General features: G+C 39.4%; 1 protein-coding gene across 2 annotated transcripts in view; it reads left to right on the top strand.

Annotated features, from left to right (window-relative positions):
- Nucleotides 1-21,181, top strand: part of LOC120525330 (trichohyalin-like) — a 47,820-nt gene that overhangs the window by 3,160 nt on the left and 23,479 nt on the right. For both annotated transcript variants that reach the window (XM_039747538.1, XM_039747531.1), the window contains exons 2-4: nt 2,175-2,293; nt 4,595-4,765; nt 18,671-18,772. In XM_039747538.1, the coding sequence (XP_039603472.1) occupies nt 2,175-2,293; nt 4,595-4,765; nt 18,671-18,772 (392 nt within the window). The remainder of the gene's footprint in view (nt 1-2,174; nt 2,294-4,594; nt 4,766-18,670; nt 18,773-21,181) is intronic.

Here is a 21,181-nt window from a genome sequence, read left to right as displayed (position 1 = left end):
AGAAAGTACCATAATTAAAGTGACAAAAAATGCAAGGATTGATTGTCCAGTATAATGTCTTCTCAAGCATCCCTTGGCCAACTATTGCTCTGAATCTGACTAGGATGTTTTTATAGCTCAGAAATCAGAAGGGGTGGAATTGATGTCAGTCATCATCAGGTGGGACTTTTGTTGGCCTGAGGATGGGAACAGAGATGTTAGTGCATAGTCAATGCAGCTCCTTGTTCCTTCCCACTGGTGTTTGTTCAAATCAGTCCCTTGAAGGAACCCATGTCTGATAATATACAGTATATAAATATATAAAATTAATAGATATTCTGGAAAAATCATATAATTATATGAGACATTTGCTCTTGGTGGGACCAACAATCAAATTACTGAAAAAAATGTAATACTATGCAACACGTGTTTTAAGTTGATGTTTTAGAAATGACTTTCTAATATTAACACAAAGGAGGAGCTTGTTTGCCTCCATGATCCTCTGAGATGTGTTTTGGGAGCCTTGACCTCTTGGTAGGCTTACTCATGGAAAACTAGTTTAAGGGGTGGGCCCAGATTAAGACTGTAATACCAACAGGACTGTTGTGTTGGTTCTCAGTGAGCATGATTGAACCTCCCTTGGAATAGAACCCACTGGGATGCTGATCCGGGCCATCAATTGCCAGTGAGCTCCCGATGGACAAGTTGTCAAAATAGCCTGTTGGGTCACAATCCAAATGAACAGCATGGAGGTCATTTGAGTGAGATGCCTGTGTAAGGCAAAACAGATCACACTGATCTTTGAGAAGAGGAACAAAACGTTTCTGGTGCAGGAGGAGCTGATGCTCATGCAAGAGGCTGAAAAATACCATCAAGATATAGTTGGGCTGACCTCTATGTATAGGAATGGCACCATAACCAGACATTTCAATCAAAGGTGATCTCCACATTACTCTTGTTATAGGATATCCAAAAGCTTTCAGATGGGTGCTGCACAATGAGAGTATTCCAGGATTACATTTTACGTATTGGCTATCCTGGGAATTTATCAGGAGGAGTTGGGACTGCGATTGAGAGTAGGGTGTCACTTGGTTAAGCAAAGTGAAAAACATTGCAACTTGAATAAAAATAGCAACATTTGCACTGCCTGCCGTAATCGCAATATTCTTTTCAGTAACAGCAAAAAAGCTGTCCCACACATATTACAGGATAAATAAATAAAGCATTGTCATAAATCTGTAAACTGCATTTATTCCACATTTTTGATCATTTGTTAAAGGATGGGGAGCAACCATCCTTTTGATTACTGCTGTATGAGATTATGGAGTTTCAGATCAGTAGAGTAACTAGATTTTGATGGACAACAATGTAAATTAAATAAATAAAATTCAACTGAGAAACAACCACTCCAATAAGATGTCAGTCAGTCATTTTCCAACTCGCTATATCCTAACACAGGGTCACGGGGATCTGCTGGAGCCAATCCCAGCCAACAAAGGGCACAAGGCAGGAACAAATCCAGGGCAGGGCGCCAGTCCACCACAGGACACACACACACACACACACATATACACCCACACACCAAGCACACACTAGGGACAATTTAGAATTGCCAATGCACCTAACCAGCATGTCTTTGTACATTGTACTGTGCACATGACAAGGGAATGAGCCAGTTAATGGTGTTATCATTCCCCCAACTCTATAAGCTTACCTATGACTATTGACTCTTTATGTAGCTTATATGCTTAATATATCTCATTGAGGGAAGCACGATGGCACAGTGGTAGCGCTGCTGCCTCGCAGTAAGGAAGTCTGGGTTCGCTTCCCAGGTCCTCCCTGCATGGAGTTTGCATGTTCTCCCCGTGTCTGCGTGGGTTTCCTCCCACAGTCCAAAGACATGCAGGTTAGGTGTATTAGTGATCCCAAATTGTCCCTAGTGTGTGGGTGTCTGTGCCCTTCAGTGGGCTGGCGCTCTGCCCAGGGATTTGTTCCTGCCTTGTGCCCTGTGCTGGCAGGGATCGACTCTTGCAGACCCCCGTAACCCTGTGGTAGCATATAGCAGGTTGGACAATGGATAGATGGAATTTCTAGGATCCTGTAATGGTAATGCTGATCCCCTTGCCCAGTGGTATGATTGTGGTATAAAAATGTCTGTCCACATTTGTTGAGATTTTCTGTTACTTACATTTCAGATCAACCTATGAGGACAGCTGAGCAGATCCAAAGTATAATCAGTAAAAACAATATTCTCATTCTTCAAATGAAACTCCACAACAACATGCTGAAAAAGAAGCTGGAAACAAAGCTAGAGGTATATTTTTTAAACTATACCTCCACACAAATGGCATACAATTAGGCATTGTTATTTGTCCCTTATACTGTAACTGTAGTAAGATCCTTGTGTTTGTTATTCAGCAAGTACGGAGCTGATTTGCTATCTAGAATTGTAACTAATGTTAATCACCAGGTGCCTCTCTTTTTATATGTAAACAGGGTAAACACCTGCATACATTTTATTTTAATATGTTGCTTTTTGTCCCCCATACTTTCAAATAGAAAAATAATTAAGAACAAAAAAGTAAACAGATAGATAGATAGATAGATAGATAGATAGATAGATAGATAGATAGATAGATAGATAGATAGATAGATAGATAGATAGATACTTTATTAATCCCAAGGGGAAATGCACACAACATGGTGTGAGAGAGACAAAGATAAAAAACTTGGAAAAAAACAGAAAAAATATTTTCTGTAAACTAATAGATGGGTATCTTCAGAAATATTTGCATGGTTTTTAGTTCGAACAGAATCAAAATAAAATAAAAAATAATAGTTGTAGCATAATATTTAACAAAAACTGATGCATGGACTCTGTTTAGACAGACATACAGATGACAAGCACTAAGATAGATAGATAGATAGATAGATAGATAGATAGATAGATAGATAGATAGATAGATAGATAAGGCACTATATAATAAATAGATAGATAGATAGATAGATAGATAGATAGATAGATAGATAGATAGATAGATAGATAGATAGATAGATAGATAACTATTGTGACCTGTTTGGTGCGTCTCAGAGTCAAAGCCCCAGACAAGACCACAGCAGCAGTCCCAAGTTCATTTATTCCAAGCAATAACCTTACAGTCTTCTTTCAATACACAATTCTTTCTTTCTCTCTTTCTTTCCTCCACCCCTCTCAGGTGAGCTTTGTCCATTTCCTGCTGATTCCAATCCCAGAATCAGTTGAGCCAGCTCCTGTTATAGCAAAATTACTTTTGGTGCCAAAATATTGCACACAGGAGGCACTTCTGTGTCAGGCAGAACCTCCATAAAACAATGGAGTGCTCTCCCAGCAGTTGCCCATGGAGGCATTCGAGGAACCTAGCAGCACTACCCTGAAGAACCACACTTTTCATGAAGTGCTGCAGGGTGTCCAAGCCTGCCCCATGCCAGAGGAGCACTGCCACCTAATATAATAGAGGAATAACTGCTCTTTCCAGAAAGTCTTCATCTATCCATCCATTTTATTTTCATCCTGACTGGGAAAGAGAATAGGAACTATTCTGGTCAGAAAGCGAACCCATCCACATCATCCTTCTATTATGGTCTCCTGGACGGGTAAGGGACACCACTCACCATCCCATTCAGGAAGCCAGTCTACCCATTATGTCCACCACACTGTATTATATACAGAAAAAGATAAACAGAAAAATATCCATCCATCCATTATCCAGCCTGCTATATCCTAACTACAGGGTCATGGGGGTCTGCTGGAGCCAATCCCAGCCAACACAGGGCAAAAGGCAGGAAACAAACCCCGGGCAGGGTGCCAGCCCACCACAGGGCACACACACACACACATACCAGGGACAATTTAGGGTCACCAATGCACCTAACCTGCATGTCTTTGGACAGTGGGAGGAAACCCACGCAGACACGGGGAGAACATGCAAACTCCACACAGGGTGGACCTGGGAAGCGAACCCAGGTCTCCTTACTGCGAGACAGCAGCACTACCACTGTGCCACTGTGCCGCCCCCAAAAAATATTATAGATAAATATTAGGAATACAATTATATAGATAATGAGATGGATGAAAGCCACTATAATTGATGTAAAGGTAGGTAATTTATTGACTACCAAGATGTCATTGCATTGTTGAAGCTGTCCACACTGTAATACTACTACAGTATTATACACAAAAACTACACCACATAAACACAGTTCTAAATAAATACCTCTATAATCTGTTAATGTGGAGGATGCAAGACATTGTTCATGATAGCCAGCATCTTGGTGAGCATCTTTTTCTCTGCTACTGCCTTTATAGTGTCCAAGATCAGAACAGCAGTTTGCATCTCGTAGTCTCATGTTTTTGCCCCATAATAGCACCCTGTAAAAGTGCTTAATTAACAAAACACATGCAAGAATGTTCTGTCCAAGCGACAGGACCTGAGCCACATCCTGGAAATATACGGAGGGTCATGCAGGTAGAAATTCACAACTTCAAATGACAGTCACCATGAGACTGGTGGCAGATTTAGACTAGAAACCTGCAAGATGATTGCCATCTCATTTATTTTGTCTCTGACCCATCAAGGCAGCTGTGCAGAAGCTGGAGGAACAGGTGAACAAGAAAATAGAACAAATGAGTGTTCAGAGCCACTACAGAGAGGCTTTGAAGTGCCGTCTGGAAGAAATGAAACAGCATCACAGTAACCACGTGCACATGGGCCAGACTGAACAAGAAACATGTCAGCAAAAGGAGCAGGTAAGGAGCTCGCTTAGGAAGCTCTCTAAAACTGCACCAGTCTTTTGAGATTTATGACACTGCACTATCTCATATTGAAGAGAATTGTGAGTTGCAGCAACATTCATCTGCCTCCTTCTTGGGATAAGCCACAAAAATAAATACAAATTGTTTTATTTTCTGGAGTGCAATAATCATGCAGTGGTTAATGCTGCTGCCTTACAGATTGTGTGTAAATCCTGGGCCTGGCTCTTGTTTGCATGGAGTTTACATGTTCCTCTCATATCTGCACAACAAACCCAAACACAGCCTTTCAACAACACTTCTTTAGTCCTTTGACATAACATTATGATAAATGAAAACGTCCTTCCATTATACACAAAGTATGTCAGTGGGCTTCATTTATATTACAAGTGGTAAAAATAAAAAGGAAAACACTAAGCTAGGACTGACTAGGGACACTTTCTTAATAATCTCTATATACATAAAATCCAACATCTGTCTGTCTGTCTGTCTGCCTGTTTATCTGTCTGCTTTTCATGAGAGAAATACTTAACAGATTTAGTTTGTTTTTTTTTGTATAAGTTGCTTGAACATTTCGATTAATTTTGCAACCTCTCTCATAGTTTGCTTGAGGTACTGATTTATTTGTGAAAATCCGAGAAAGACATAGCGGGCTGAGTGAAGGGGGGTGAGTCCCTCCTCACTCACGCGCCAGCTTTGGGACTTATCTTATATCCGCTTAGCTAGTGAACGAGAGATCTACTTAACAGGTTTAGATCAGGTTTTTTTCTAGAATTTGCTTGAACATTCTGGTTGATTTCTGTCATCATGCTAAGAACATTAGTTCGCTTGCAGGAGCAATATATTCGCGGTAATCTGAGACAGAAGCTGTGAGGCAAGGGGAGGGGGAAGCGTGATGTCAGGAGTGTGTTTTGGAGTGTACCTTGCCTCCGTTTAGCTACCGATACCTTTTTGTTTGCTGATTTTTAAAATTTGTCCTGTTTAACTACTCTGTGGGTGGAGCTGCAGGGAATGGCTAGTAATAATAATAATAATAATAATAATAATAATAATAACTAGCCAACCCACGGCGTACCATATGCCGCATAATCAGGCCAGTTTTTTAATGATTTTTAAGCACAGGGAGAAAATTAACATTTGAAAAATCGGTAATGTAATAAATCAGCAAGAAAAGCAACATTGTAACAATGCACGGAACGAACCAACACACAATCGTCTGTGACTGAAAACTGGCGGACCGCCATCGCTCATGTGCCCACCTCCAACTCGTCACTTGAGTCGTTGTCGTCTTTACACAGCCCAGATGCACCTGTGACTCACGTAGACTTTCCGTGTTGCTGCAGGAGCATCTAAGAAGATGCATGTTTGTCGCAGATGCGAATTGCTGTATGTAGCGTGTAAAACAGTCTGCTATGGTGCACACTGTTGTGTGTCGTAACCAAAAACTCGTTTTTTAAAGACTGCTTACTTCATTGTGTTTTAACGTCAGTTGTAAAGGATTGTTTTAAGGATCCCATGGGATACCCCTCGCAAACTGTTTTACACGCTGCATATGGCGATTCACCTCCGCGAGAAACTTGCCTCTATGAACAGTCAGCGTGGCTCGGAGGTGCCAGGAGTTGGTGGGCGTGGCTCCTTCCTGTGTGCGCCAGAGGTGTCTTACTTGTCGGTGGCTCAGTGAATCCACGCCTCTTCCGGCGTGCTTTCCATGGTTGTCTTGCCTTAGTGAATTATATATATAGATACTGTTGGGACCACTTAGTGAGTCTAATAAAGGAAGGCACTTGCTCCAGGATAAAGGTCATTTCTGCTTTTTATTCAAATGTAGCAAATAGAGCACATCGAAAACTTATACTAACCCTAAACCCTGTGAATCTGCAACCACTTAACTACCCCCACTATCGGGGCCAAGTGGGACACCCTAATTGTCTGTTGCTGTGACCCTGGAACATGCTGTAAACACTACACTACCGTAATGTTTTATAAAATGAAACGGTTTCAGTGTCATAGCCCTGGAACACGCAACATACACTCCACTACAATTGGGCTGTACCTTGATGTTGTTACAGTGTTATGGCCCTGAAACACACCACACGCATTAATTACGCTGTGCACTAAAGTGTTGGACAGCTCTTCAGTCAGGTGAATGAACCAGCATGGCTGCAACCTCCCTTTTTTCCCCCTATGGGGAGTAACACTCCCTGCTACTTCCCCTAATAGAGTCTTTGCTGGCTGTGTGACTGTGATTGGTCCATTTCTGTTGGCAGGTTGTCTGCCTCATTTGACATATTCAATAATGCTCTGATGTGGCAGATACTTCATTTCTCCCAGGATTGTTTTGTAGTCCAACTGGTTATTAGCCCCGTCAAACAATATTAGTGTCAAGTCATTACAAAATTAATAACTAGAGGGCTTTGCTCACCAACCCCCCAGGGCTCTACATGCTAGCCACTTTACAGCTCTGCGTATGGGAAAGCGAATGTTAATTTTAAACAAATTGTTATTTTCACAGGAATTGTTACATATGCTTAATAGAACTAACTATTTTACATTACAGCGTTTAATTAACCATAGTAAAAAAAATAGTAAAATGTAATTGAAAGAAAATTATGTTTAATGTTGCGTCAGAGGTATTCGTTGCATTATACCTTTTTGTTCTGTTTGGCTTTGAAATTAACACGTAAATCCTTTTTAAACCTATACTTTTACTGTAAAACTTCAGTAAAAACAATATTTGGAATTAACTTTTCGTCAATATCGCATTGAATTTTGATTCTGTGTTTGGAGTTACATCGTGAGAATGCAACGTATAACTGCCTGTGAGTGAATATCATTTCTTTCTCTCTAATAAATAAACCGACTTTTTCAAATGTTTGTCCCTGTGATTTGTTGTCATAGCAAAAGCTATTCTAATGGAAAATTTAAATGATTTAATAAGAATGGCATATCAAGATCTCCTTTGGTGTCTTCCGCGGAAGGTGTACTACATTACTTTCCTTGTCACCTGTTAAAATTTTACATGTCAGAATTGTTCGACCAATTTTGAATACAACTAATCTTGTCTAACCCATCACTCATACTTTGTACATAAATTACGCAATAACATTATGATATATCCTTCTTTCAACAGTAATTCTGCCAGTGGAAGACTGGACGTTGTTAATGGTTGTAGATATTCTATGGGATATTGTAAGCTGATGTTATCATCTTTCACGCCATCATCACCAGCTGTTTCAGCATAGTCTTTTGATATGCATTTAACCAATTTGCTGTGTAACTGATCGACAATTTTCATGTTAATTCGTTTGTCTTCAGCATTTCTCTGTGCTAGGATTGCCTGTGTACTCATTTCTTCTGTTGATAACCCTTCGTGAGGAAAACTTAAAAATGTATAAGAGACGAGAGCGCAGGAATTGCGTCTGACAAAAGCATTCACACGAATGAGAGTTGAGAGGACCGTGGGCGTGGGCCATTAACCGTAAATGGTTGAGAGGAGGGGGGGGACTTGAAAAAATCTCTTGGCAATAGTCTCGTCTCATGGGACTTTAAAAAATCTCTTGGTAATAGACTTGTCTCGTCTCAAGATTTTCTTTTTTAATAGAGAGATTATAATAGCAATAATAGTTTCATTTGTATTGCACTTTTCAAGCCAGATAGCACAAAATGCTTTACATTGAACATACATACCAGAAACAAATAAAATAAGTAAACATAAAATCAAAGGTTTTAAACAATGCTTTGGTAAAATAAATAAAACATAAGAGATTTACATTTAATATATATTTAAAAAGGCCAGACTATAAAAGTGCATATTTAAAGAAGATTTAAAAGTTGCTGCTGAATCAGCTAACCTAATACCCAGCAGTAAGCTATTCTAAAGTGTAGGTGTCATCACAGAAAACACTTTGTCACTTTTCTTCTTTAATCTAAAACTTGGAACATCAAGTAGACCTTGACCAGATGATCAGTGGTCTCAATGTTTGATAAGGTATCAGCAGTTTAGTGACATATACAGTAACTAAATCATAAAAGGCCTTAAGATAAATAATTCTACATTGCACTGGTAGCCTGTAAAGAGGTGCCAAAATTGAGGTATTAGGAGCACAAAGTTTTCTTGTAAGTAATCTATCTGCAGCATTCTGCACAATCTTAAGCAGCAAACAAAGCATTGCAGTAATCAAGACAAGACAAAGTAAAGACACATATGACCCTTTAATCATCTTAAACTGAGAAAACATTTTCTGGGTACGGATGTAATACTTGGTGCCAAAAACCCAAGGGTCTGCTTTACCTGAACTATATTTTGTTGTTGGTCAATTATTAAAATCAGGGTTTTGTCAAATTTATAAGATATCCAAGTAGGAGCATTATTTAAAAAATAAAACTGGACCTAAAATGGAGTCTTGAGGAAGATGAAAAAAACTTTCCAATGGCTACTAAGGTTGTTGTACCGTGTTAGCCATTATGAATGTAGAGAAAAGCCAAGCAAAATGACACCTTTTATTGGCTATCTAAAAAGATTACAGTATGCAAGCTTTCGAGGCAACTCAGGCCCCTTCTTCAGGCAAGATGGCTTTTCTCTACAATGGCTACTAAGAAAGTTCATTTGGACAAATAAGTGTCATATAGAGCATATCTAGGAATTCTTGTCAAAGAAGCAAAACATTTAATTGATACCTAAAAACCCAACAAATAATATTTGCTATTGTGCTTTAAAAACAACGTCTCTGCTGCAACCCCACACCCTGAAATGTCATCAGTTGTCACATGCGCAGTGATATGCCATTTTGAAGAAATGTGGTGAAAGCAAAGTATGATGCCATTAAAGTGGAGACAAACAAAAGACTAGGAACAATGAATTTTGCAAAGTAATTAAATGTGGAAAAATACCCAAAACAATTTAGCCTGTAGAAGATGTTGACAGCAACAAAGCCAGCTCTGCACAGCATCATACTGACTAAGGACACCACTGCATCACCACCAGGTTGTTTTGGAATGGCCCAATAGATGCTTTGTTCAGCCATTAAGAGTGATTCATTCAGGGTCCTCCACTGGGAGGTGAGAAGCCCCTGCTTTTCCCTAACAGATGACCTTGTAATTGGTGTACAGAGAAAATGAGGCTGGAGAAGTCAAGGAGAATAACAATTTGAGGTAAAGGGGGATGGCAGCTGACAATATCAGAAAAAGTGAGCCAGAAATTGAAGAACAAAAATCAAAAGCAGGGAGAAAAAACTATTTACAAGTGCACAATTGTGCTGGGAACAGTGACTGGTCAAAGAACACATAAAGGATCAGGGCAGAGTGTGACTTGTGAGGGGTTTCATAAAATGTGCATATTTTTAAAGTTAGAAAACTGCTGATTAGGATTCCTCATGGAACTTGTAACATTTCTGAAAGTGGCAATTAAGCGGAGAGATGAAGATAAGATGAAATCCCAGGTCAATTGATGAGTACAGAACTGAAACAGGCTTTCTGAGATGGTAAAAGGAACTTGAAAGAGAGATGAAGATGTCTAGGTAGATGTGATATAAAAGAGACCCATGCAGGCCCATAGAGAATAGAAACAAATATCAGAATAAGAAAGAGGAAGGAGTGTTAGATCTTAGAATAATCCAAGGTCAGAACTAACAAACACATAAGTCCACCTGCTCATGCCAAGCCACGTCCATGCAGAGAGAACACTGGGATGACCAACTATCAGTAAGACATTATTATTGTGTGCCATTTGGGTGTAAAGCCTAATTGCCTTTCTGTTTTGTGCCATGGTAGATGATCAGAGAGTCAATGGGACATCAGACTGAAGGCACCAAAGTGATACAAAGGCTTCTGATCTGACATAACAGTTGCAAGTATCTATCAGTGGATGTTAGGAATAATATCATTACCAAACAAATAGCATTAAAGCCAACAGTCTTATAGACTTTGGCTTCACTGTGACTCTATTCAACAATGTTTTGGGGGTGGGGGTGTAATGAAACATCCTAGGATATATAAAAGTAAAAGGAAAACTGACCAAAAGTCTTGTGAGTAGTTACAGTATTAAGACTTGAGAAAGAACACCACACGTACATTCTGGAGTTCTTAAAACTGAGCTGGAACAATAATTTACTTCCCATGTTCTGCAAGATGCTACACCAAGAAATATTATTTGGTCATAGAAAAAGGAGGACCCTTAAAGAGAGACACAACAGAGCCAGGATAAAACCACTTAATCAAAAAAAACAAAAAAACAAAAAATATCCCATGGACAGATGAAATGAAAATGGAACTGTATTGAACTTCAAATTATTCTTTTGTTAATACTAAGATAAGGTTTTCAAAGTAAAGAGGAGGCGAACATAGCAGAGGGTCCATAGTGTTGTGGAGTTGCTCTTCTCTTTCTGGTTCTGGAGACCTTGACAGTAATCATGACATCTAAGATTATCAACACATTTTGTAGCAGAATAGAACTTAGTGATGTTCAACTGGATCTCCATGAGCAATTCTGGGTCTTTCAACTGAACTCAAATATAACAGCACTCAGATCTTACTCAAGAGGTGACACTGGACTGTTCTGAAATGACCATCAATTTATCCTGATCTGAATTTGATCGAATACCTATGATGATACCTAAAAAAAACTGCAGTGACATGAAGGCATCCGCCTATCATTGAAGATTTAGGCTTAGAGGGGAGCCAAAAGTCAGTTGAATGAAATTACCCTGATACATTTAGAGGCTATAATTTAGTTCTTTGGTGCCAATCAGGGCATTGTTGTGCCATCTTCTCCACTTTTCCAGTGTGAACACTCCATGTGAGGTCTTTGGTGATATTCACCCGTGCAGTGGCCCCATTGATAGTTATGGTGGAGTGTACACCTCCTTCCTTCCTGTTACCGCTTGGTTTTGGCATTAGTGTGTCAGGGCTCTGACATCTTCTCTGCATTCAGTCTCATTATCTCTCTCAAAATTCACAAAGATGTTAGACCTGTTCCTAGCCATGTACTGTAGTCATGGGTGTAGAGGGAATATAGAATAGAACACAGCACACATCCTTGTTGAGAGTGCTAATATTTATTTTAAATTATATGTTTGACCTTTTTATTGTTCTATGTTCACTGGCAAGAAAAAATGCAATTAATAAAGGAAGACAAAGTGTAGGTCTTTCCTTTATAGAAAGTGCGAAGAAAGCCAGGGTGTCTGTGAGTTCAGTTTCCTACGCCATCAAATGGGACTTGGGAACTGGAGGACACTGACAGGAACAGGTCTAGCTGACCCAAAGCCACAAAAGAATCAGAAGACAGCTTGCTTGATACGTGCCTCACAAGACAACACCTTCAAGCAGAGTCCATATCTCTAATTGTTTATTTGTTGTATGCTTTAACTTCAAAGCACATTGAAACTGGTGGTGCCTAGCTCAGGCAGGCCTCTTTTTCTTATTTTGCAGTTTTAGCAATGGCTTTCTTACAGTTAAGCCGTTCTCGAAGCTGTTGTCCATGAGGTGCCTATCACACAAGCTGCTGACTCTTAGAAACTTGTCTTCTAATTCTGATGTGGCTTTGACTGTCAGACATGTTGCTGTCAGTTTCCACGTTCCTTTTGATGACACAGGAAACTGCACTCACTGACACCTTGGCATTCTTTACAGCTTCTCTAATGGCAAGACCTACTGTTTTAAGGGATAGGATGGTGAGCTTGTCTTCTTTTTCTAGCCGTTATGATGGTATTACCAAGAGGAGCCCACAAGGTGGCAGTGTTGGTGGTTTCTAATATGTTTCTGTTTACAGGCCAGTATAGTTAAAAAAAACGCTGGAAAGCCTTTGAATTAGAGGTGATAGCTGTACAAGAACCACATTTAATGCTTTGAAAATGATTAATATCGATTGCCTTTCAATAGAAAAACTTTTAATGGCAATTTGGATTTTAGTTTATTTTATATAAATATACAGTTTAATAATACATCAAATGATGTATATTATTGGGCACATCATTAGTGATGTCACCCGGAATCATAAGGTGTTTCAAGTCTTTGGAACATCAGACACCCTCATCTAGGTGACATAGCCAAGGCTCATCATGCCTTAGCCTGCATCCAAGTGGTACTTTCCTCCCCTCCACCACTCTCCCCTTTTTTATCCAGAGCCACCTAGTGGCTCTCTCTGCTGCCTCTGTGCTAGATCTGACGTTTCTCTTCCTTTACAGCCCTGTGATATCCAGACCTCCATATGTCTTACTGAGGGACTGGCCTGTGAAGGTTCTGCAGCCCCCCTTCAATTGGCATACACTTTGACCTCCACCCATGCCTGTGACAGTCATTCACCAGCTCCATATATTTTGCACCCTTCGTCTCTTGAGCCTCTTCCATTCTCTCTTGCCACCGAACACTTAGTTCCAGCTTGATGACCTGTCTTGTTGCTTCTGAGATAAGGATGATGTCAGGCCTGAATGCCATGTTTGTGATATAAGCTGGAATTTCAACTGGCTTTCAATGTCAGCTTACAAGAAGAAGGCATACCAGCCTGGAAGTGGAAGTGTCTGCTCCTCTGTTGCAGCTTCTCTCCCTCTTTAACAAAGCCAGTCTGGTTTGCTGGAGGATTGATCTTCTGACTTATCATTATTCCCTTTCTGTTGGGTTCCATGATGAACTTAGTCATGCTGACAGAGATATCACCCTTTACTCAAAGCCTTGGATGGATTGCTCAGTATGTGTTTCAAAGTCCCTGCCTTGGGATATGCCAGTGTTTCAGCAATGCCCCATATGAACAAGATGAATGGACTTGGGAGGATATTGTAGACTCCCTGGATTAAAAACTTGATCCTTTGGGGATCTCATTGCCAGATTTCCTCGTAAGTGACTCTCTAAAGCCTGAATCAATCAATCAATCAACCAATCAACATTTATTTATATAGCACATATTCATACAAAAAAATGTAGCTCAAAGTGCTTTACAAAATGAGTAGAAAAATAGAAGACACAATAAAAAATAAACATAAGTCAACATTAATTAACATAGAATAAGTAAGGTCCGATGGCCAGGGTGGACAGAAAAAACAAACAAAAAAACTCCAAAAGCTGGAGAAAAAAAAAATAAAAATCTGTAGGGGTTCCAGACCACGAGACCGCCCAGTCCCCTCTGGGCAATCTAGTCAAATTAGTCAAACAGTCCTCTTTGTATTTAGGGTTTTCATGGAAGGACCTGATGATGATGGTCACGTAGACTTCTGGCTTTCAGTCCATCAATGTTGGAGCATCATGATGCTTTGAGTAGGTGGTGGTAGCGCAGGCCACCACCACAAAGAAACCGGAAAAAGAAACAGAAGAGAGAGTAGGGGTCAGTATGGATTTTGGAGCCACTGTGAATAGTTATTATGAAGAATTGAACATACAGAGTATCAGTATTAAGTTAAAGTGAAGTTATAGAAAGGCCATGTTAAAGTAATAGGTTTTCAGCAGTGTTTTAAAGTGCTCTACTGTATTTGCCTGGCGAATTCCTATTGGCAGGCTATTCCAGATTTTAGGTGCATAACAGCAGAAGGCCGCCTCACCACTTCTTTTAAGTTTAGCTTTTGGAATTATAAGGAGACACTCATTTGAAGATCTAAGGTTACGATTTGGAATATAAGGTGTCAGACATTTCGATATATAAGATGGAGCCTGAACCCATCTCACCCAAGCACCTTGTTGTTTCATAGTCAGTCTGCACCTATAAGTTTCTTCTTTCTTTCCTATCTACAATGTCATACCATGTTATGTTACTCCCAAAACCAGCTCTGCCAAGAGCCAATCTTCATACAAAAACCTTGTGATGCAGCCAGGATGCTGCCAGTTTTACTAGATCTTTTTAGATACTGTTGAGATCTATTACATAATAAAGCACTAAGGTCTGCATGTCTGGTCCCTCTGAGCAATCTGAATGATCAGTTTGGCTTTGATGATGGAAGGGCGAGAGAGAAACGCACAAGGTGGAGTAATGGGGTATGAGGTATGCTGAGAGTCACCTTCATGGACAGCAAGTACAAAACCAGACAGGAGGTGAGAAAAACACCACGAACATAATGACAGGGCCTGAGAAGTAGGCTTCACAGGAATGTGTTTGGTAGGGTGAGTGTCGGTGAAGAGCAGCTCAGACAAAAGCAAATTTTTATTGTATTTATTTAGTAGCTTTATATATTGTGGATGGTGGAAGGACACTCATGAATGTCAAGGAAATGTTGAGGTACCAGTACGGCCTCCCATATTTTTGCTGGTACTGCAACTCATGCATGCATCATGTTAATTTCTGAAGATGTGCTCAAAGGATGTGTCAAAAGAATGTTGGGAATGCGTGGCAGCCATGACGAGTGTGCGTTGTAATTCTGAGAGAGAAGTATAAACTGACCCTAACACAAATACTGTAATACCAAACAAAATCTGCGCTTGATGGCAAAAAAGACAAGAAAAACTGAAAGAAAAAGTAGTCTTTGTGACTTTCTTTTTTTTTCTAAGATTAGCAGCTTGATAAAGCAGGTCATTCTAAGGAGCTCCGCTCTCGTGGCAGTTCAAGTCCAGATTGAGATGCCTCTCTCTGGGGCATCTGGTCTTTTATAGGTCGGAGTCATTTCACCTCACTGGGCACCTTCACTCCACTGTGGATAAAAAAAGATGACAATACTAGTGACAGTGGCCCCTCTCCTCCTAGGGCAGTGTTGCTTACCTCAGGCAAACCTGGAAGGCAATCTTCCGATGCCCATGAGTGACTATATGTATATTCCTCTTATGTACATGTCCCATGTATAATAATTTTTTCACTTTTTTTTTTAAATGATTTATCTTTATTCTTACACAATTTCTCATGAGACTATCTCATCATGACTGGTCAATCTTCTTTTTAAATTATATGTCTCCAAGTCTTGTATTGGCTTTCTGATTCTTCCTCTAGTATTGTGTTTTAGATGACCAAATTCCTAGACGTTAGCTTAATGTCTCTTTTACAATACAATACAACTTTTTTTTCGTATAGCCCAAAATCACACAAGTGCCGCAATGGGCTTTAACAGGACCTGTTTTTTGAGAGCCCCCCAGCCTTGACTCTTTAATTAGACAAGGAAAAACTTCCAAAAAAACGCTTTCAGGGAAAAAATGGAAGAAACCTTGGGAAAGGCAACTCAAAGAGAGACCCCTTTCCAGGTAGGCTGGGCGTGCAGTGGGTGTCAAAAAAGGGGGGGGTAAATATAATACAATATACAGAATAGAGTACAAGTAATCCTCAATACAATATAAGCGTGCAATAGAAATATTACAAGTACAGAGCAGAATTCAACAGTAGATGATATCACATAATACGATTTGGATTTGTTCAGAGTCCTAGAAACCTCGGCCATCAAGCTGCCTCCCCCTATTGTCCATTCCGCAGCTGAGACAGCGCTGGGCCAGCCAATCTGATGAAAGGACCAATCTACCTGATGAATTCTGCAACCCTTCATCAGAGTTGACATGTCTTAACTTTCCTTGTTTTGTTGCAGCATCAACAAGTTTTTGCTAACTGAACTAAAGAGTAGCTCGTGACAGATTGGGTCTGCTATTGCTCCCTTGTACCCTTGTCCAAGACACCAGACACCAGATAAAAGTCAAAAAGTAGACTTTATTAATACAGCACAGTGCATAAGGCACCCTCCTCTCCACAATACCCATTAAACACAATCACTAATCAATAAAACACAATCCTTCACTCCCAGACATGTTGCCACCCTTCCACCCAGCTCAGCTCATTGTCTGTGAGTTCCCACAATCCTTTTATAGTCCGTGACCCGGAAGTGCTTCTGAACCCTCAGTCCATGTGACTTCTTAGCACTTCCGGGTCAGATAAAAACTCTTCTTTTTCTTCACCCCGGAAGCACGGCATTCCCCTTGTGCATGTGACTCGGACATACTTAAATAATCGTTGTTCCTCCCTGCAGCGTCTCCTAGCGGCCCCCATGGTATCCAGCAGGGCTGCGAATAAAGACTCCAATGTCCATGATTCCCTGCTGGCCTTCGGGGCACTTCCCTGCTGCAGGGAGGGCTCCACCTGGCGGCGTAGGGGTATTGGCCGGGATGAATGGCCGGTCATATATCACAAGCTTAAGATCATCAGTACCTACTTGCTGGAGGGGCTCAGTGTAGCTACTGTCCAACCTCTTCAACTCATTCAGACTGCTGCTATCCTACTTGCATATTCAAATGTTTGTACATCCACTAAGGTCCTCTGCTTTGTTCTCTACCCAGGCTTGCCAATACTACTGAAATCAATTATAAACCTGTTGTCTTTGCCTGTTATACCCTGAATGGTTGTGCTCCTCAATACCCACTCCATACCTATTTAAAGTAACTGTGTCTACCCTCCTCAGAATCAATGCATTTCATAGCTCAGTAATTTGTGTTGCTCCCAGGCTATGAGTGTATTGTCCTCTAACTATCAGAACGGCTCCAGATGAACCTCCTTAATATCAAGCACTTCACATGAACCCTTGGCACTGCTTAACATTTGCATGGTTTCTGCTGTTTTTTGGACCTTCTTAGCCCTTAGTTTACCATGTTCTTTGTTTATAGGAGACGACTGCTTTTGTGGTAATTGCATTATAACAGTTCATGATTCTCAATTAATGACTAACTTTGCATTTTCTTTCCAATGCTCAAAGGTTTTGCCTGTTAATTATTGTGCTGGTTTTATGAAATATTTCTTCCTTACGTTTCTCTCTATTATAAAAGAAAATCTTGAGACGAGAGAATTGCCAAGAGAGTCCCGTGAGGTGAGACTATTTTTCAACCACGCCCATGGTCTTCTCACCTCCCATTTGTGTGAATGCTTTTGTCAGACACAGTTCCTGTGCTCTCAGCTCTTATAAATAATTTTTAAGTTTTCTTCACTTTAAGTTCCCAATAAAATTAGACTTATTATGTCCAAATCTTATTGGAAGAATTTCATCCCGAAGGGATATCAACAGAAGAAATGAGTACATTGGCAAACCTAGCACCAAGAAACAATGAAGTCAAACGAATTAATGTGAAAATTGTCGATCAGTTACACATCAAATTGGTTAAATGTGTATCAATGGACTATGCTGAAACACTATACAAGAAAGGTAAATAAGCATACAGGAAAGACGACAAGAAAGGTAATGTAGTACATCTTCCGTGGATAACATTAGACACCAAAGGAGATCTTGATATGCCATTCATATTAAAATGTTTACAGTTTCCCGTTAGAACAGCTTTTGCTATGACAATTAACAAATCACAGGGACAAACATTCGAAAAAGTCGGTTTATTTATTAGAGAGAAAGAAATGATATTCACTCACGGGCAGTTATACGTTGCATTGTCACGATGAAAGTCCAAACACAGAATCAAAATTCAATGTAATATTGTCGAAAAGTTATTTCAAAAAATTGTTTTTACTGAAGTTTTACAGTAAAAGTACAGTATAAGTTTAAAAAGTATTTGCATGTTAATTTCAAAGCCAAACAGAACAAAAATGTATAACGCCACAAATACCTCTAATGCAACATGAAACACAATTTTCTTTCAATTTATTACGTTTTACTATTTTTTACTATGGTTAATTACTCGCTGTAATGTAAAATAATTATTAGCTCTGTTATGCATATGTAACAATTCCCATGAAAATAACAATCTGTTTAAATTGTACATCTGCTTCCCAATCAGTGAGCTGTAAATCCGTAAATTGGCTACTGGGGGTTGGCGAGCAAAACAAGCAGGGGGCAAAGCCCCCTAGTCTATTTTAATATAATCATTGATGGCAGTAATCCATCCATCCTTTCACTACAGAGTATTTATTTGCTGTAACGATGCAGAAGCATCAAATCAAAATTCATGATTTTAGAGTACAGTAAACACAAAGATATTTTAACCCAGTTGTTCATTTAGACTCCTTGACTTTTTCAGAAACCTTTAGAGCTTCAGTCCAGTCTTGAAAAGGCTCATATGAAGTATGAAGAAGCTCAGCAACTTACCCTTATCTATTTGGATATTAAGAAGGATCTTCAGGTAAGAATCAATCACCCATCGATTTTCCAATCTATTCTATTGTATTGTTTTTTTTTTTTTTTTTTTTATTTATTTATTAATTTTATTACAATCAATACATAGCAATCAAGTTTTACAAAAAAAAAGAATTATGCTAAGAACAGATCGATCCCCACCCTTGAGAGAGAGAGCAAGCCAAACGGTGTAAAATTTAAGGCTTTTAAAAATACCTAAATCAACAAATTCTCTGTGCTTTATAAAATCATTTCAAAATATTACTGATTAGATCCTGCCATGTTTTGAAAAAAGTCTGCACAGATCCTCTAACTGAGTATTTGATTTTTCCAATTTTAAATAATATAACACATCAGTTTCCCACTGACTTAAAAGAGGAGAGTTTGGGTTCTTCCAGTTTATCAGAATAAGTCTGCGTGCCAACAGTGTAGTGAATGCAATCACAGTTTGTTTGTCTTTCTCCACTTTAAGACCCTCTGGAAGAACCCCAAACACAGCTGTTAATGGGTTAGGAGGGATTGTGAGTCCAAGACTGTCTGAGAGGTAATTAAAAATTTTTGTCCAGAATAATGTTAATTTGGAGCAGGCCCAGAACATGTGACCTAGTGAGGCTGGGGCTTGGTTGCAACGTTCGCAGGTTGGATCATGCCCTGGAAACATTTTGGAGAGTTTTAGTCGAGACAGATGTGCTCGATATATAATTTTGAGTTGTATAATTGTATGCTTTGCGCATATGGAGCTTGAGTGAATTCTCTGCATTGCTACTTTCCACTCCTTTTCTGATATATTAATTGAGAGGTCATTTTCCCAGTGTCCTCTTGGATCTTTGAAAGGAAGGGATTGTAAAAGGATTTTATATATTGTAGAGATGGAGTCTAACTCCTTGAAATTGAGCAATAATTTTTCCAGCGTGGATGAGGGTGCAAGATGAGGAAAATCTGGAAGGTTCTGTTTAACAAAGTTCCTGATTTGAAGATAGTGAAAGAAATTTGTAGCTGGAATGTTAAATTTGGAACGTAATTGTTCATAGGATGCAAAGACGTTGTCTATATAAAGATCTCTAAGCAAGTTAATTCCAAATTTTTCCAGATATTAAAACTGCATATGTTTGTGAGGGTTGAAAGAGGTGGTTCTTTTGCAGGGTGCCACAGAAAGAAGCTTCTCCGTCTTAAAATGCTTTCTACATTGGTTCCAGATTCTAAGTGAGTGGAGCACAATTGGGTTATTAGTGTATTGCCGATAACGTGTGTTTATTGGAGCACAAAGCAAGGAATACAAAGAAGTACTGCAGGATTTTACTTCTATTGCGGTCCATGCCTGTGTATGTTCTTCTATTTGTGTCCAGGTTCTTATCGACTGTATATTTGCCCCCAGTAATAAAACTGGAAGTTAGGTAGAGCCATGCCGCCTTCTGCCTTTTGTCTTTGTAGGGTCGCTCTTTTGATGCGTGGATGTTTAGAATTCCAAATAAATGAGGTTATTGTTGAATCTAATTGCTTAAAGAACGATTTATTAATGTATATTGGTATGTTTTGAAATAAAAAGGAGCTTAGGAAGAATATTCATCTTAACAGTGTTAATTCTTCCAGCTAGTGTGAGATGAAGGGTTGACCATCTATGCAAGTCTTGTTTAATTTTTTCCATACAGACGACGAAATTTTTTGATAAAGAGCTTTATGTTTACTTGTGATGTTTACCCGAGGTATTTAAACTGTTCTGCAATGATAAAAGGAAGGGTGTCTAATCTAATATTATATGCTTGCGAATTCACGGAAAGAGTACACTTTTATTCAGATTAATTCTGAGACCAGAGAGCTTTTGAAATTCTGTGAGTGCTGCTAAGACTGCAGGCACAGAATTTTCTGGATCCGATATATACAGTACCATGTCATCTGCATATAATGAGATTTTCTGTTCCAGTCCTTCTCTGCTAATCCCCTTTATCTGATCAGTATTTCGACAATGTATTGCCAGTGGTTCAATGGCAATTGCAAACAGCAGTGGTGACAAAGGGCATCCTTGTCTTGTGCCACGTTCTAGTTTAAAGTAGTCTGAGCAAATGTTATTGATGCAAACTGAAGCTTCTGGGTTAGTATACAGTAATTTAATCCATGCACAAATGTTGGGCCAAACCCAAACTTCTCCAAAATAGTAAAAGGTATTTCCATTCAATCATGTCGAATGCTTTTCTGCATCCAATGATAATAATATTTCTGGGGTGTTTGATTTAGTTGGTGAGTATATTACATTAAACAGGCGTCGAAGATTTGAAGATAAGTGTCGGCCCCTAATAAATCCAGTTTGGTCTTGTGATATTATTGAGGGAGCACTTTCTCCATCCTTCTAGCTATGATTTTAGAGAGTATTTTAACGTCGTTATTCAGAAGTGAAATTGGTCTGTATGATGCACATTGT

Source organism: Polypterus senegalus, chromosome 1 (genome assembly GCF_016835505.1).
Source record: "Polypterus senegalus isolate Bchr_013 chromosome 1, ASM1683550v1, whole genome shotgun sequence".
NCBI classification, from domain to species: domain Eukaryota; kingdom Metazoa; phylum Chordata; class Cladistia; order Polypteriformes; family Polypteridae; genus Polypterus; species Polypterus senegalus.
Note: the sequence above shows the minus strand (reverse complement) of the source record. Positions and strands in the feature narration are given on the sequence as shown.